Below are 17310 nucleotides of genomic sequence, written 5' to 3' on the forward strand. Positions count from 1 at the left end.
TTTGCGGTAACTCTCCTTGATTCTCTTCTTACCTCTCCACCAGCTCCATCTCTGTCAACAGTTCCTCTTGCTTCTCTGCGGTCCTCACCAGAAGTGGGTGCTGTGTTAACATTCGGTCATTTGACTTACTGGCTAAAATCTCTCGTCCTAGCACACCTTTGACCTGATTGGCAAAACTAACCCAGACCTCAACTTCTCTCCCTTTGTCTGCCTCACTCTGAGAGGAATATTCCCTGAAAATGAGACTGTCGGTGCCCGGAGAGTACGTTAAGAGGTTCACCGTCCTGTGAGAAGGGGAAGAGGGAGACGGCCACCTGCAGCTCTCCTTTGCTTCTGCTATTTTAAGAGTTGACCCAGATAATATTTTTCTGCGCTGGAAGCACAGGCCAAGATTCTGGGGAGGATGGAAGGCATTCCTACTTGTATGTAAACAAAACTGTGGCGATGAAGGTATTCATACTTACGTTGAAAGCTCCCAGAAGAAACAACGTGGGTTGTAACCCGACCGAAAATATCAACCGGAGAATTGTGGAAGCGATTAAGGCCCGGATGCCGTGGGGCTTGGGGAGGGCAATGACAATGGCCAGAGATATGAGCATGGCTGTCCACAGCAGCCCTGACCAGTGTGGCTCCAGGGTTCCTGGAAGGACAAGGCAGGGCTCTCAGAGATCAGAGCTTTCACCGGGTACAGGTGACAGACCAAAACAGGTTTAACGTCATTTTCTTCAACCACCTCTCTGGCCTTGTGTGTCCCAACCCTCACGTCCAGTTCTCTGCCCCAGACGTAACCCATCACATCCATGTTTTCTTACCTGCAAGCCTTCTACTGATACGTGTTCCCTCTACCTGGGAAATTCTCTCCCTTTCCCATTCATGTTAAGTCTTAGCTTAGATGTCACCTCTTCTAGGAAGTCTCCTCCATGCCCTTCCTCCTCACAAAACATGCCAGGTGCTCCTTCCTTCTCTGATTCTTGTACCCCTGGTCATCCCTATGGGACACTGTTCTCTAGCGGTCACTGCCCCCTCCCTAAACCCCATCCCCACCAGACTCCAAATTCCCCAAGGGAAGCACTGGGCACCCAGTAGGCACCCATCAAATGAGTTTGTTCCATAAGCAAAACTCATACATGTGTCACACTTCACTCTTAGGGGAGGTGAGCTGGAAGAATAAACTTCTAATTTCTATTAAAAGTACGCTAAGGAAAATTGCAGGTCCCCTGCCTGCATCGGATTTCTTCAAGGCAAGGAGGAAGGCAACTTCCTTATCATTAGCATCATCCTACAATTAGATTATCCTTGTAGTCAAAGAGCTTATACCAGTTTTTGTCATCCCTTGCTATTGCAAGTTCTATTTAGAGTGTCCCACGAGACGGCTTGGTTATATAACATGAGCCAACAGGGCTAAAAATAAGGTTCTGTAAAACACTCATTAAAAAAAAAAACACACCCCTATTTCAAATGCTGTCACATTTTGAGTTTCCTTCAGATGTAAACAAGCAGCACTACATGATTAAGGCCACTTATATAAAGGAGTTTCAATTCTCCAGAACTGCTGGGATTGAAGCACCGCCCGGGAAAGAGGCGCCCTGGCAGGTTCCAGCTCTTCCACGAGCCTGCTGGCTGCCCTAGTTCATTTCGTCCACACCTGCTGAGACTCACTTCCTCTCTGAAAACTGTCCCCCTAACCCCAGCCACCTACCTCTTCCCTTTGGATATCCTTCAAAGGTAAACCTGATTAGGAATGGGCACCAAGAGGCAGAAGCTTCTCAGAAATTCAGGAAGAAGTGCATATTGGGGTCTAGGCATCCCTTGCTGTGCATTTAACAATTGTTAGATATTGTATTAAGCCATTTACGCTGATTATCATTTATTTAACCCTCTTGATCACCCTATGAGGTTGCTGTTATCATCTCCATTTTACTCCAGAGGAGACGGAATCTTGGGTTACGTATCTTGCCTAAGGTGACACAGCATATACCAGGAGTATATACGCCCCCGGAGGAACGGTCCTTAACTATCATTAAAAAAAAAAAAAAAAAAAAACCATCCGTTTTAAGTGCACACTTTGATGACTTCTGGCAGTGTATACGGTCATATGACCTCATGTAACTGCCAACACAATCAAGATATAAACAACTTTATCACCCTAAGAGGTTTCCTTGTGCCCTGTGCAACTGACGCCTTCCCCCATCTCCAATGCCAGGCAAATATGGACCTGCTTTCTACCACTGTAGCTTTGCATTTTCCAGAATTTCATGAAATGGGAAAAATAATCATATTTGTAGGTAGTCTTTTTAATTCTTTCACTTAACAAAACTTTTAAGATCCATTCAGGTTATTGTGTATATTCATAGTTTATTCTTTCTATTGCTGAGTAGTATTCCGTAATATGAACATACCACCATTGATTTATCCACTTAACAATTAACGGATATTTGGGTTGTTTCCAGTCTGGAGTTGCTACAAATGACGCTACTGGAAACGACCAAGTACAAATCTTGGGGTGGGTGTATGTTCTCACTCCTCTTGGACAAAAACATGGAAGTAGATTTTGGGATCCTAAGTACATGCTTAACTTTAGAAGACCTAACCATACTGTTTTCCAAACTGATGGTACCATTTTCCCTTCCCATCAGTAATATATGGGAGTTCCACTTGCTCCACATTGTCACCAATACTTGGTATGGTCAGTTTTTCTAATTTTAGCCATTCTAGTAGGTTTCTAGTAACATGTCATGGTGGTTTTCATTTGCATTTCTCTAATAACTACTGATGCTGAATATCTTTTTATGTGCTTCTTGGCCGTTCATATGTCCTTTTTTGTGTGAAGTAACTGATCAAATCTTCTGCCCACTGTTTTAATTGGGTAATCTTTTTATTGTTGAGTTGTAAGAGATCTTTATACATCCTGGATATAAGCCTTTTGTCTGATGTATGATCTGTAAGTATTTTCTCCCAGCCTGTGGCTTGCCTTTCATTTTCTTAAGCGCTTGATTATCATCTTAAACTGCTCTTAAGAGCTCAGTGTAATAAATGTGACCAGTACAACACATGTGCTCAAATCCTGAAGGGGACAATATAAAAACCTGCTGTCTTCCCACTATAAAAACAGAGGTGAAAATTAATGCTAGATTCCAAAGAAACAATTATAGAAAGACTTCTTTGAGACAACTGGAGAAACATGAATATGGACAGGCTATGACATGATTTACTGTTAGTTTTGTTAGATATGATAATGGTATGGTGATTATACACATTTTAAAATATGCTTAGAAGTTAGGGATGCACAGTGAAATATCTATGGGCAAAACGACAAGATGTCTACACTTCTTTAAAATCTTGCAGAAAATACAGTAGGAGTACAAATGAAACAAAACTGGCAAAATGTTGGTAATTGTTAAAGCTGGGCTTATGGGTATATGGCAGTTTACTATACTGTTCTTTCTACTTGTCTATACATTTGAAAATTTCAACAGTAAGAAAGTTTAAAAAGTAGTACTTTATGTGCTTTAATCATCATGCCATGTTTACAAATTCAGTATGAAATCTGAAGATGCCCAATTTTCATGCTTTTCAAACACTCTGTGACTCATCAGTTCTGAAATAAAGGGGGAAAATGATACTTCTAAAAAGGAGCTTTTAAGGCCACAGTGTCCTTGGCAGCCACAAGCCCTGGAAGTCACAGAGCCACATCGGCACACATAGCAAGGTCATTACACACCTGCAAGAGGGACATTTTGGAAATCCTGGTTTCAGGATTCAACGAGCACAGATATGGCTCTCAAAGAAATACTTTCAGGTAACCCATCAGATTTTGTTTCTAGACAGGGCTAACACAACCCTCCTCTTGGAGATGGTCAACAGTGAGTATAGAAGATGCCCCCGACACATCTTCCAAAAGAAAAAAATAACTCCCTCTGAGTGAGTGGATGTGTTTGAGGTGATCTCAGTCACTGCATAATGGAAAGGGCTTCCTTAGGTTGGATCAACCTTGCTCTCTCCAAGGACATCTAATTACGTTTTCTGTTGAGTCTATCTGCATGAAGTTCTAAAGCCAATGCTGCCAAAACAGAAAGCCTGGACTTCTACAGACCAGCCAGGGTTGATGCCACCTTGAGTGCCACCACTGTAAAGTTGGAAGGACCTTTAAGAAACATCACATCCAGTAGTTCTTGAACTTAGATGGGCAAGAAACAGGATGCTCCAGAGATCCTGACTAGGTCAGCAACTATCTTCTCCTGACCGCTACAGGAATTTCCAAATCCACACCTAGGTTTCACAACTACTGGCTCAATTTAAGCACCTCTCAACAGAGAGGATAAGGAGAACTAATTGAAGTGGCTCGCCCTGAGTCACGTGGCAGGTGAGTGGCAGAGCCAGGCCTAGACACGAAATCTGGACTTTGTAAATCTAGCTGTTCCACTGGATGAGGCTTATCATTGAAGAGGAGAGAGGTGTCAATGAACTGTCCCCAGCACTGGCCTCAAAACTGCCACAAGTGACCAGTGAAGAAAATGGCCAAGATATATTAAAAAAATCAATTTTAAATATTTTTAAAGAAGTGGAGGGTAAAATGAAAACACATCCAAAGTAAGAGCTGAAGAATCTGCTGTGATGTGCACAACAGCTCCCCAGAGGTGAAAAGAGGCCTGGGCTCTGTCCCCTCCACCTAAGCCCCTGGTTGACCACTTTGCACTCTTACCTCTGCTGACTGGCAGCCTGATGAAGGCAGACATCCCCCAGGGGGAACACCCTGCAGCCCTGTGAACCTGCCCAACTTTGCAGCCAAGGACACTTATGATTCCTGATATTGCATTTTAAAGGAAAATGCCCCTTGGGCTTGTGTTTAAGTACTGCTTTTGGGGGGGAAAAAAATCACTTAAATGGAGCCTTCAACATAGCTTCAGGCCAAACAGAAAAGCTAACGCCTCAAATGAGTAAGTTAGACACATCATAGAACATACGACCACTTTCAAATCTGACCTTAAACGTACTTCCATTACGTTTATGACATCTGCATTATTAAATCCAGAGCTGAGCCTGGAATTTACCTCTGCACTGTTTCTGGTTTTTTTTTTTTTTTTTTTGGGTCTTACTTTTGGGCTCTTCATCCCATTATGTTTCACACAAGGTGGCTCCTGGCAGGTTGTGACATATATATGGGAGGTGATCTGCCAAAAAGCTCTGATGAGGAATTGAGCTGAAAAGTAGGCCTCCCAGGAGGCTGTAGCAGGTGTCAGAAAAGTAGGCCGTAGATGTTTAACAGAAGAGGAGCTTCCGCCAACCCCCAGAACCCCACAGGCGTAAATGTCTCCAGAGAGCTGTTAAGCAAACCAAGGAGCCCCAAACAGAAAAGTGCCCCTCCTGAACGGTTTGCCTTTTCTCAGCAAAATGTGCAGAATTGCATACAGATGAGTGGAAGGAGACAGTGGTGGGGGAAATCCATCAAGACCATGGACAGCACGTTTCATTATGTGAATAATGGCAGGTAGCTCTTAAGAGACCAAACAGCCAAGGATGTGCAGTCTGCAGTCACTCAAGCCCTGCCTCACCCTACCTCTTGTCCAAAAAAAAAAAAAAAAAAAATTCCAGAGATTTCTTACAAATTCTTTAGTCTGAAATCAATTTCACAAGTATGGCATGGGAAAAAAAAAATCTACTGGACTGAGCATCAAAACATCCACGTGCTAGGGGTTAGCTCGGTCGCTAACTGGCTGTGTGACTTTGGCTAAATCTCTCAGCTTCTCTGACAAATAGTTTCCTAACATACAAAACAAGGAGGCTGACTGAGATGAACTCTTACGGTTTTAATACTGTATCCAGCTTCTTCTCTTTCTTTCCTGGTAAATAAATATGGACGTACAATTTATATTATTTCAAGTTAGATTTAAAAATAAACCCGTGGTAAAAGCTACACTCTCATTTTGTCTGAAAATGGGTAACTGGGATCCCATAACTTGCGCCAGTACTTCCAGGGATCACGTTTAAGATGCAAGTCACAGCCTTCCTGCTGCTTCTGGAATTTCCCTTGAAATTAAAGGTATGGGTGGTACCTCCTCGGACTCCTTTAAATGGGTAGAAAAATGCCACAAGCAGATTCATCAGGACAGCCAGGTTGAATGAAATGCTGCTCCAGAAAGACATGTTGCGGGCACACCAGTACAGGACGGGCTGGGCTGTGGAAACAAGGACAGAGCCCCGTGAGGTTCAAGACTGCAAGCCAGAACGCTGGGGATCCACGCGGCCCTCCCGCTCCGCCCCGACAAGTCCACTTTTGTTCCCAGTTTTTACCACAACAGTAAAAACGATCGGTTGTTCTGAAGGTGACTCATAGGCTCAGAACGACACCAGATTGGTTTGTTTCTGTTTGGAGTACTTACTGGAACAAAAGATGTATTGGGGGATAAGGAGGAGAAGAAAGGGGAAAAGTTGGAGCACCTAAAAACCCTGCAAGCCCCTGTCAACACCATCAGTTATGGAATCTTGGGGGTTATCCAGGGTTCATGCGCCGCGTCCTCAGTTCCCCCCGGGGCGCTGGGACTGGATGAGATGCCTAAGGAGACCCGAAAATTCAATGAGACTTTGAGAAGTGGGGGGCGCTGGCTCGGGGTGGGGGACACACAGCATTCAGAGTTGGCCCAGCTGGGCCCCAGGCTAGGAACGACGTTACCTCTTCCACACTCTCCCCTTGCTCGAAATTCTTCACCAACTCACTGGTGACTGAAAGCAAGATAATGATCCCTTTCCCAACACCAGGTCATCTGCCATTTTCCTGAAGTCTGGTGATCACTCTTGGCGGGGGGGGGGGGGGGGCAGAGGAACCAGGAGCGGGAGTTCTGCCTGGACGGTCAGAAGCGGGGCTCCCATTTCCAAAGGCTACGGTAGAGAAAGGATGCGGCACCAAAGCCCTCTCAGAGGGCGAGAGACCCTTTAGGCAGTGCTGCCATCTTAATCCGTTGTTACCGACAGGTGATACCACCCTGGCTGCATCTCAGCATTAGGAGAACAAGCCGGTGGCCACATTGTGTGCACTGCTGCTTCCTTTTCCTCTGAACTCTTCAGTGGTGCCTTACGCTCCGGACGATGCTCAAAAACAGATATGGCAGGAATCATTTCCATCTCCATGCCACAGGCAAAGTTTCCAAAAGACAGTCTCATTCAACATGGTGCTCCTCCAAAGAGAAGAGGAGTGTGGAGTACGTGAAAATGGATCTCTAGAGTGTTATGTCTCTTTCCCAATGAAGTCATCATTTAACTTTAGGACAGCAGCCAGTGACAAATCCAGTGACTCTCGAACGATGCCTATAGCAGTAGCCAAGCCTTTGGAAACTTCTATCCAAAATAAAGTTATGGCAGAATTAAACAGAGCCCCGGATAATTTAATAACTGTTCATCTCATGTTTGTACTTGGTGACAGGCCAGGTTTCCAAACTGTAGAGTTTTAGAGCTATAAGCATCATCTAGTTTAAAAGATCTCATTTTATAGATGAGGGAAACTGAGGCCCAGCAGAGGACGAAAGGCATGGAGATCTCATTCCCCAGCTCAGAGACCCGCTGGGCTCAGTGACAGGGACAAAGTTAAGCGGCTCCCGTCACCATTCAATGGAGGAGCCGACCAGGAATCAGTCCCACCTATAGTTAATGAATGACTTTTTCATAAGTTAATTGCCAAAGCAAATTTAAGATGAGAAATCACCCGCTCTGTAGACAATGGCTATTGGTGTTTCTTCTGGGACTGAAGCCCATTTCTGATCTGAATATGAAAACTCCAGAGAGCACAGAAGAGACACATGGCAAGGATGGCAAAGGGCTGAAAACTGTTGAAGCTGAGTGATGGTTTCGCGGGAATTTACAAAATCCGCCTCACATCAGTGTATGTGTAACAGGCTCTTGAGAAGTTGAAAGACAAAAAGGCAGGAGATGGCAGGGCTCAGTGATGGGTAAGCCAGAACTCTCTTCAGAGGAGCTCTCAATACTAAGTGTGAGAGTAGCTGCTGTATGATGGTCTTCAACTATGGCAGACAGTTCACAAATCTTACTTTTATAAGGCTAACATTGTACTTAAATTGTGGTGTCAGTCTGAATATGAACAAACATTCCGTCCTTCAAGTCAATTGGGTATCTACGCAGGTGCAAGAAGACAGGGTACCATGATCCCAGATGGGCAGGGCGATTTAAATAACTGCACCTGGGGCATCTCCTGGTAACCCTCTTCCCTAGTTTGTTTGTTCGTTTGCTTTTAAGGAACTGGGGCTTGCTTGAGGACTTGGACTCCACGTGCATATAGCAAGAGAATTTCCCACTCTACTCTGCTGAGTGTAATAACCATGAGGGTAAACTCCACGTAATACTACATAACAAAGTGTCAGCATATGCAACTCTGCCTCAATTTCCTTTCACTATCTTCTAGTTTTCTTAGCCCAGAGTTTTCTCGTCACTGGGGCCAGGATCTTCAGGAGAAGATGTCAGAGAGGCACAGTGGACAGAGGATGTGAACGCACAGAGAGAGAGAGAGAGAGAGAGAGAGAGAGAGAGAGAGAGAGAGAGAGAGAGAGAGAGAGAGAGAGAGAGAGAGAGAGAGAGAGAGAGGGAGAGAGAGAGAGAGTGTGTGTGTGTGTGTGTGTGTGTGTGTGTGTGTGTGTGTGTGTGTGTGTGTGTGTGTGTGTGTGTGTGTGTGTGTGTGTGTGTGTGTGTGTGTGTGTGTGTGTGTGTGTGTGTGTGTGTGTGTGTGTGTGTGTGTGTGTGTGTGTGTGTGTGTGTGTGTGTGTGTGTGTGTGTTGAGGAGAGCAGGGAAGAGGGTTTCAAGAGAGCACAGGACCTGAGTATCTTAATACTTGCAGAAGAAAAGATGAAGCAATCCGAGTCTCAGACAGACCTGACTGTGTACCTGAGCCCTAGCTACAGATTCTCCAAAGCACAGATGATTCTCTGTGATACTTTCAGGAAAAGGAAGAGGAGCTTCAGGAATAAGCCAGAGAAATCTTTTCTGCAGATTTATTAGAAGAGAAGTAAGCTACATAGAGAGGAAAATATATTTCATTTTAATTGCACTTCTGAGTACATTTCTCCCCTTCCTAAATATGCAAATCATGTTTAATTCGGTTATTACTTTCAATTTTTCTCTTACCAGCAGAAAGCTATGAAGCCAATTAAAATCTCTCAGTTGACAGCCATAGCTGTGTTTAAGCTTCACTGAAACAAAAACTGTTTTTGCAACAAAGACATACTAAGTAAGAGAAGGTATTAGCTACAATGCAACATAAATCTTGGAATGATGAGATGGCCACTCTGCGATCAATCAAACAATCAGGTAGTCTTAATCCCCCACTTTATAGGTGAGGGCCTAGAAGAAGTTAAGTCATCTGCCCAGAGCCACAGAGTCAGGGGGTGGCGGAAGGAGCATGGAATTCAGATCTCCCACCTCTTGGGGCTGAGGTCTTCCTATTATGCCAGGCTGACGACAACATCTCAGGGATGACAAGGTATCTCACCTCATCATAAAAGGTGAAAAACCTTCCTTTCAGTTCATAAGCCCCACTGGAGAGCCTATTTTGTATACCGATTTGATAACACAGTTCTGAGAGAATGAATATATCTGACCAGTCTTAGTACTTGGTAGACCCATACATTGGTAAGGGTGAAATCACCATTTTAATAACTATTTTGGAGGTCTGGATACACGAATTCAGGATCATCCCCTAAAGTTGGAATTATGGACTATTTCAGTGAAGAGCAAAATCAACAAATAAGAGGAAGTTCCCTTCTATTTCACGGAAGAGCTAAAAACACAAGAGTACACGACGGATGGGGTCTCTGTCTACCTTTTTGGGTATCTTTTTTATCCTACTGCCCAAGCATGGTGCTGTGTAGACATTCAACACTACTCACGACGCTTGAGCTGGAGGAGCTCAGATCAAGCCCACAGTGGCCACGAGGACACACAGAGAGTGGGGCAACTTGTCCCCTAGGTCTTCTGAGGGCCACACCAAGGAGGACACGCACGCTGTTCTGCTAAAGGTGGTCCAGACACCAAGCATGGGGCTGGGTGAGGAATGGGTTGGCTCAGCAAAACATACGATAATGCTTTAAAGTGCCGGACGATGAGGTGCCCCTTAGAGATCAGGGAGAATGGAGTGGGGGTGAGGTGAGAACAGCGTCTCCTGGCCAGCCTGCTTGCACAAGCCCCTCTGACACCAACCGAATCTGGGGAGGCAGGGAGCAAAGCAGTGCAGTGGAAGCAGTAAAGGAGGCTGGTCTGTGCCGGCCCAGGCTGGCAGGGGCGGAAGAGGACAAAAGCGTCCAGAAACTGACCTCTAGCCCAGCTTCCCCTCACCGCAGCAGGAGCCCCAGTGATCACAACTGCAGCTGGAATCCAGGGTTTCAAATAAAAATCCTGGCTCCTGACTAACAGACAGGAATAAAGCACCATCCTCTCTAAGTCGGTCCTAACAGTTGGTGCCTAGCGTACTGGCGGTACTGCAGGATCACGTTAAAACCCTAATGAAAACCGGGCGCGGAGAAGCCCTCCGGGACGGCCCTATGAAAGTATTTTAGATGAGTCATTGCAGCCCGCCTGGCTGGGCTCCGCCACGGGACTCGCTGGTGACCAATGACGCATCTCAAGCGGTAAATGATTCCACTGCCTATAAAATGACACTAGGGTCTAAAATCCGAGCTACCCCATAAAAGGGGGAAGACCGGCATCTTCCGAGCAGGTGGGCTAGTAAATCAGCATTCAAGTGGGCTGAATCTCCTGCTCAAACATACCATCCTGTGAGTGCCAGGCCCGCCTGTTCTCCGCTCCTTTTATTTTCTACATCAAGATACCAAGAAAGGGCACGCCAGGTTCTCCCTGGAGCTCTGCAAGCGGATCAGATCAAAGGCGGCAGGAAGCAAGCCCTGTCAGGGGAGGCGCCGCCCTGAGGCTGGGGCACACTTCTCAGCTCCAAAGGTGCCCAGTCTTCTTGGTGCCCAGAGGGGGACAGAATCCTAAATCGCACCAGCTCTGCTCCTACTTGGAGGTCCACGCACCCACCATCAAGCCCCGCTGTGTGAGACCCCAGAACCGCGTGTCTCTGTAGCTTCTGGAGGCGTTGCTGACCTACCTCGCAGCTTCTTTTGCCAATTCATCTCATTGAAGAGGTCCTCGGACCGCAGGAAGAAATCGTTGATCTTGCTGCCTTGCTCATCCCTCTCTGTAGTGTAGTATATTCGGAGCTTTGACTCCTTGGTGAGGAATTCACATATACTGGGCACGGGGAAAACAATCTGTTCCATGGTTCGGTCTAATCTGACAATCTAGGGGGAAAACATGGATGAGGTTCAATAGTCATCATCTTCAAAAACCAACACAAAACTGAGGATCTTTGCACTGGCCACGGGCTCAGTATTGAAGATCAAGCACAACACAGACTTGATCCAGAGTCTTCTATGATCTTGTAGCCCCCAGACTGGGCTGTACCTCTTAGATCTATAAGAAAACAGTTTTGGTAAGTATTAAAGTATTTTTCTAACCTCAGACCCATTATTTTGACTAGTGACTAAGTTTTACCCGGAACAACTTAGAGTGTGTTTTGTGTACATATTCAGATGAGGCTCTGGGCTGTGGATATCCAGTAGAACTTTCTGTAATGATGGAATGGTTCTGTATCTGTGTGCCTGCCCCGTCCAAAAGGAGAGTCACTAGTCACACGTGGCCATTGAGAACCAGCACGTGTGGCTAGTACAACCGAGGAACTGAGTTTCATACTTAATTTTAGTGTAAATAGCCAAACATGGCCAGTGGCGATCCTACTGAACAGTGCAGCGCTAGGCTGTGGTGCAAATCTCGCCTAACAGCCTTTCTCAGATTGCAAAGTTGCGTTATTTTTCCTAGATAGGAACTCTACAAGGGGATCACCGGTTTATGCAGTTGCAGTGACCTCCTACCTCTGACTTGTCATGGCATCTAACATGTGCGATGCATGAACCAATATGCCCATTTAACACTGGTAGAGTAGAACTCACTGTTCTTTAAACTAGCTTTGTTGGGTCCCGGGGTCGACACCTCACAGATTTTCCCCGGGCCCTTCCTAGATGGGCTCAATCCCCAGAGAGAGTTGTCTGGTCGAGATTGTTCAAAATTTTCAGCACTACATTGTCATGGTCCTGGGGGGCAGAGATCTCCAAAGGGGTACGGGCTGCAGTATCACAGGGGCATGGCCTCCCTTTATCCTTCCTCCCCAGAGGCTGGACGGGTCAGGTGAGGCCCAGGGCCCACGCCCTCTACAAGAAGATCTGGTTCTCTCTCTCCCAACGCTGTTCCCAACGCAGCAAGAGAGGTGACTCAGGTCAAGCTGCAGTGGGAAACTCTCAGAAGCGAGACAGGTTCCCACAGCCCTGCCTCCATAAATTCTGGGAGACGTCATCTTGAGACCAACGGCTTCCAAAGTGAGTTGGAGGTCAGGTTATGGAAGCTTCCTTATCATGCTAATTGTGGTTCATAAGCCAACCTCATTTAACTGGAATTGTAGTGCGGGGGTTGGTAACACGGGTGCGCACACAGTCTGAAGTCTCCCACTGTCCAGAGCCGCCCTGCTTCACACCGTCAAGTGGGCTCTGGGTCAGCACCCCCTTACACGGCAGGAACATGATCTCAGAAGTGTGTCTGGGCTCAGGAGGCAACGGAGGAGGACGCAGGAGGCTCCCTGGCAAGAACTGATTCCCAGACTCCAGGGCGACCCGGCCCGAGTGACCAGAGTGAAGGCACGAGGGTCTGCAAGAGCCCCAGGGAGTGACAGCGCTCTCCGCCTTGCCTAGGTAATTCCCTGGGAGGCTGGAAGGTACGGGCAGCTGCCCAGGAACAGGATTTAAGAGCTCAGGACACCCTGCCTGGCCACTTCTCTCTAGCCTTTAAGATTGATCCGTGCCTCTTTATTTCAGTAAACTGACAGTTGGGAATCAGAACTCAGCCCTTCTGCCACCTCTAACAGGGTAGATGACCTTGTTCACACCTCTTAATCTGATCAAGTGTCAGTCTGCTCCCCGGCGAGCCAAGGAGCTCGAGATGATCTCCAAGGCTCCTTCTCCTCTGACATTCCACACTGCAAACACCTGAAGCTCATCTTCTAAGGGCGCCAGAGGACAAACTTCCGGTCATTAACAATAAATCAAGAATATGTGCTTACACACGCTGTCATGATCAACTAATCAGTGAAATGATACATTTTATTAGGACAGCCCAGAGACCCGAGACAGCGGGTGAGAATATACTCTTACAAGACTCCATCCTGAACATTTCACACGGCCCAAAGGAGTCTGTGAGTCCTTCAAAATCTTTGCCCCGACGCTGATACTGAATCTGTGCATTTCCTCATTAGCCAAACAAGACAGACTCACCATCGCTTACTGCCCACAGCCTGCACCCATAGGTCTGTGCTCTCCCGACCGCCAGGAGACAAGGCAGGTAACATAAAAAGCACCCATAGGCTCGGGGGTCAGCGCCAGACTTGGGTGAAAATTCCAGCCCTGACAGTGATAACTGGACAGATGACACAACCTCTCTGAGTCCTATTTCAGAGTTTTCCCATCTGCGAAATGGAGAGGATTCTGTTCCTTGTGTGTGTTTTCTCTAAGGCAGGTCTGGTCGTATCACTCCTCGGTGTACACCTCTCCCATGATTCTGCACCGCCCTGAGGGTCAAGTCCAGACTTCTTCTGAGGACGGCGGACACGGTCCTGCAGGATCTGGGCCCGCCTGTCTTTCCTCTCTGATCGTGGGCTGCTCTCCCTCTAGCTCCCTACATCCTACCCCCTCACCTTCACCTCCCACCTCAGGGCCTCCCCGTGTCTGCAAAGCTCTTGCCTCCCGGCTCTGCCTGTTCATTCCCATCCTTCCGAAGGTCTGTGCTTAGATACCGTTCTTCAGAACAGGCCTCTCGGACCACCACAGTCCACAGCAGGTCCCTCCGGGGGACCGTCTCGTGATGCCCTGTTTGTCCTCACGGCCCTGTCAGAATGCATGGCGCGTCTCCTTGTGTGGACTCGCCTGCCTTCTCGCCAGGCCTTACGCGGGCCTCGGGACCGGCTTGGCCATCACCGGCTGTTAGCACTGAGCGCAGGCCCTGGTGCAGTGTGGTTTCCCACGACCTGTTTACCGCTCCGACCAAGGACTGCGTGCCAGCCCCAGCCCAGGGCACCCGCACCGGAGGCCCTCGGCGCAGGCCCGGGCCCCGAGTTTGCCCTGCCTTTACCTCTATCTGGGCCGTGTGCTTGGCGTAAAACTCCAGAGCTTCGTCTCCCTCCACTTGGCCACCAGGTTTCAGCATGGTCTGAAGTTCTTTGTTGTGCCGAGCCAACTAGAACACAAGTACAGAAAACGGGGGAGTCATGTCTCTCTGCACAGGAACACACAGCTCCTTCCCAGCTCTGGGTAGAGAAGACGTACAGTAACCAACAGCAAGCTGGAGGGCGAAGGGGGCGAGGGCGCCGCTCCTCCCCATCAAGGGGCGCGCTGCACGGCAGCTATTCCGGGCGCTGGCAGAGCAGCGTGGAAAGCGCATGCCCACTCGAGGTCCCGCTTTGCCCTGATTCCTTTAGCCAGGCAGGAGGGAGATGGGGTTTTCCATCCAGCCCCACGGAGCCGGCATTCGGAATGTCCCGAGACCTCTCAGGGGCTAAATGCCAGGAACGGAGGAGATAAGGGGCAGGGATCTATCGACCTCCGGCCCAATCCCATTATTGTTTTCTACCAAACTCCTCTACCTAAGAGAGGTGAAAGGGACAGGAAGTTCCAGCCTGCAGCAGAGTTCCCGGCCGCCCACACACATCAGCCTCCAGAAAGAGGAAGTGTCTGCAAAAGCCCAGCCTCTTGGGAAGAGAGTTACGAAACAGGGCATTTTGGTGCCAGGGTAGGAAGCATTACTACATCCCCCAAAATGCAAACAAAAAGAAGTCATCATGACAAGTTCCCAAAGATTTCCAAGTGCGATCAGCCAGGCAGCTGAGGTTTATTTCTTTAGATGGTTAAGACAGACTCGCCAATATTTATGAAAAGACTAAGACGCCTCCTTTCAACTGTCTTGAGACACAGCCACGAACTATCCGAGTGTCACTGCTCAGCGCGGACGCTTTTAAGAAACGTGGGGTTTCCAAGGACGTGACCCTACGGTGATGGGCAGTGGAAGCATCCTGGACCTCGGCACACTTGGTCAGGTGGCTGGCAGTACCCGTTACCACGAACCCAAACAAGCTCAGGCGAAAACCTTAAAGGAAAAGTAAGTTTAAGGGCACACAGCATGGAGTCCTGTCCAGCAGGTGGGCGTGGGGAGGGGTGGCACCTGATGAGCTAAGATGTAGATGTTGTGTCCCACGTTCCTGGGGGAAGCAGCTCCGTCCTCGCCATTCTCTCCATCCTCGAATTCCACTTCGCCTTGCATGTAGGCTTTCTTGATCACTTCCACCTGCAAGAAGGGCCAGGGAACAGAGTTCCCGCTTCAACGAAGACCCACGTAGGACTGGCAATGACAGCACGCATACTATCAGCCTCCCCTCCTGGGGCAAGACACTGCCATCAGCCTCAGTACGCTCGGCCGGCAGGCGTGGACACAGCCTCAGAATTCTTCTCAATGTGATCGCAGGCAGTCACCACCAATCAGCCTTCAATGAAACGAGAGGGGAACCCATTCGCTCTCGCGAGGCCAAGAGACATTCTGTGGCTGGTCCATGCCCTTCTACTTTAGAACGGGACAATGGCTAAAAAAAACCACAAAAAGCCTCCAAACAATGATATGATACAAACAAAGGCTAGAAGCCACGCTTTCCCTTTCTCTCCATTTCATTCTGCCAACTCTCCCCGTCCCCTACCTTTGCCATTTCAGGAAAAACTAAAAAGGAAAGCATTTGCCTTTAGGAATAGTTGATGAAACTTATTTTCTGACTCCAAATGTTTCCCTGTCTCCCACAGCCTACTCCATGTGAAGGAAATACCACTAACAGGCGACATCTACCAGCACTTTCTATGTGCCAAGCACTGTGCTTAGTATCTTCAGTTTTTCAGAAACTTTAATGCTCATAAACATTTTATGAGATGTCAAAGATTCCTCCTGATTATGGATGAGGAAGCAGACCCAGAGAGGAAGGAGGCGTGCTGAAATTCACACGGCTAGTGAGCTGAGCTTTGACCCTGACTGTCTCATGCCGAGAGCACGCTTCCCAGAGCGTTTCGGTGCCGGCCTTCCTGCTCCCAGACACTGGCCTCAGCTCCCCAGGAACAGGGCTGGCTCTGCCCATTCCTCAGTCCCTCCCTGGTGTCCAGCACAACGCCCTGGACAAAGCAGGGCCCCGCCAATATTTATCAAATGAACCTATCATTCAAGATTTAATCATTCAACGATTAAGAACACAATGCTTTCCACCCTTAAGTTGTGCTAAAAATTAATCATTTTCTTTGATGACTCAGAAGGCATTTCCGCCTCCTGCATCGCCTCGAGGCCATTACTCTGAATTATTTCTCATTATCCAGGACCAAGCACGGCAGAGGGCCGCACATTTCTGTACTGACGTCAGGTCAGGCCCTAGAAATAATTTTGGAGACAAGACCCTCGCTCTCTGAGCTTGTCTTCCCTTGCTTCTCTAAAACCAAACTGAACAGACAACGTGTTGCACGGGACGTGGGAGCCTGAACGCACACACATACGCGTGCACAGACAAATGTGCACACGTGTTCTGCACACGTGAGCGTCTTGGCTATGCGCATGCTCAGAACCGTGTTTGCGCCGGGAAGCCTTTGACTCTTCCCCGAGATTTGGGAATGAAGCTAATCAACCACAAGGGGGCGACCCGGGAGTCAGTGGCACCTAGAGCCCGGGGTGCTGCCAGGTCCCCCACCCAAGATGGGGCGTGCTCTGGATTGGTGGGAACTGGAGCGGGGTCTCTGCTAAGTCATTCCGTCCCTACTCGGGAGCGACAGATCCCAGCCTCCCCCAACCCCAGTTACATAAGCCATTACGTAAACTCGGAGAGGGCTTCCATCTCAGGCTGAGAACTCACTCCTGACCTCAGAGATCAAAGAGCTGGGCTCGCTGTGAACTTTATTTAAAGGAACACATAAAGGGACTTCAGCCTGGCCCCAAGTGCACACTGGGTCACCGGGGGGCAGGAAAGTTTTAGTGCCCTCATTTAGGTCTGTCAGTTACACTTCATCTGCGTGGGAAAAAGTCCAAATAGAGAGTTCCGTCCTCAGCTCGGTTCAGCGTCTCTGAGAGCTGCTGTCTCACAGTTTGCAGCACAGACTCCCAGCCTGGAAGTCACAGCCAATTGTGAATATCACCCC

At 48.0% G+C, this 17310-nt stretch overlaps 1 protein-coding gene across 2 annotated transcripts in view; it reads right to left on the reverse strand.

Moving 5' to 3' along the window:
- Positions 1-17310, reverse strand: part of ITPR1 (inositol 1,4,5-trisphosphate receptor type 1) — a 321127-nt gene that overhangs the window by 42148 nt on the left and 261669 nt on the right. For both annotated transcript variants that reach the window (XM_068559286.1, XM_068559285.1), the window contains exons 47-51: positions 15317-15439; positions 14231-14335; positions 11106-11298; positions 6054-6176; positions 465-640 (exon numbers count right to left, since the gene is read on the reverse strand). In XM_068559286.1, coding sequence (XP_068415387.1) covers positions 465-640; positions 6054-6176; positions 11106-11298; positions 14231-14335; positions 15317-15439 — 720 coding nt within the window. The remainder of the gene's footprint in view (positions 1-464; positions 641-6053; positions 6177-11105; positions 11299-14230; positions 14336-15316; positions 15440-17310) is intronic.

This window comes from Eschrichtius robustus, chromosome 12 (genome assembly GCF_028021215.1).
Source record: "Eschrichtius robustus isolate mEscRob2 chromosome 12, mEscRob2.pri, whole genome shotgun sequence".
In the NCBI taxonomy this organism is placed as follows: domain Eukaryota; kingdom Metazoa; phylum Chordata; class Mammalia; order Artiodactyla; family Eschrichtiidae; genus Eschrichtius; species Eschrichtius robustus.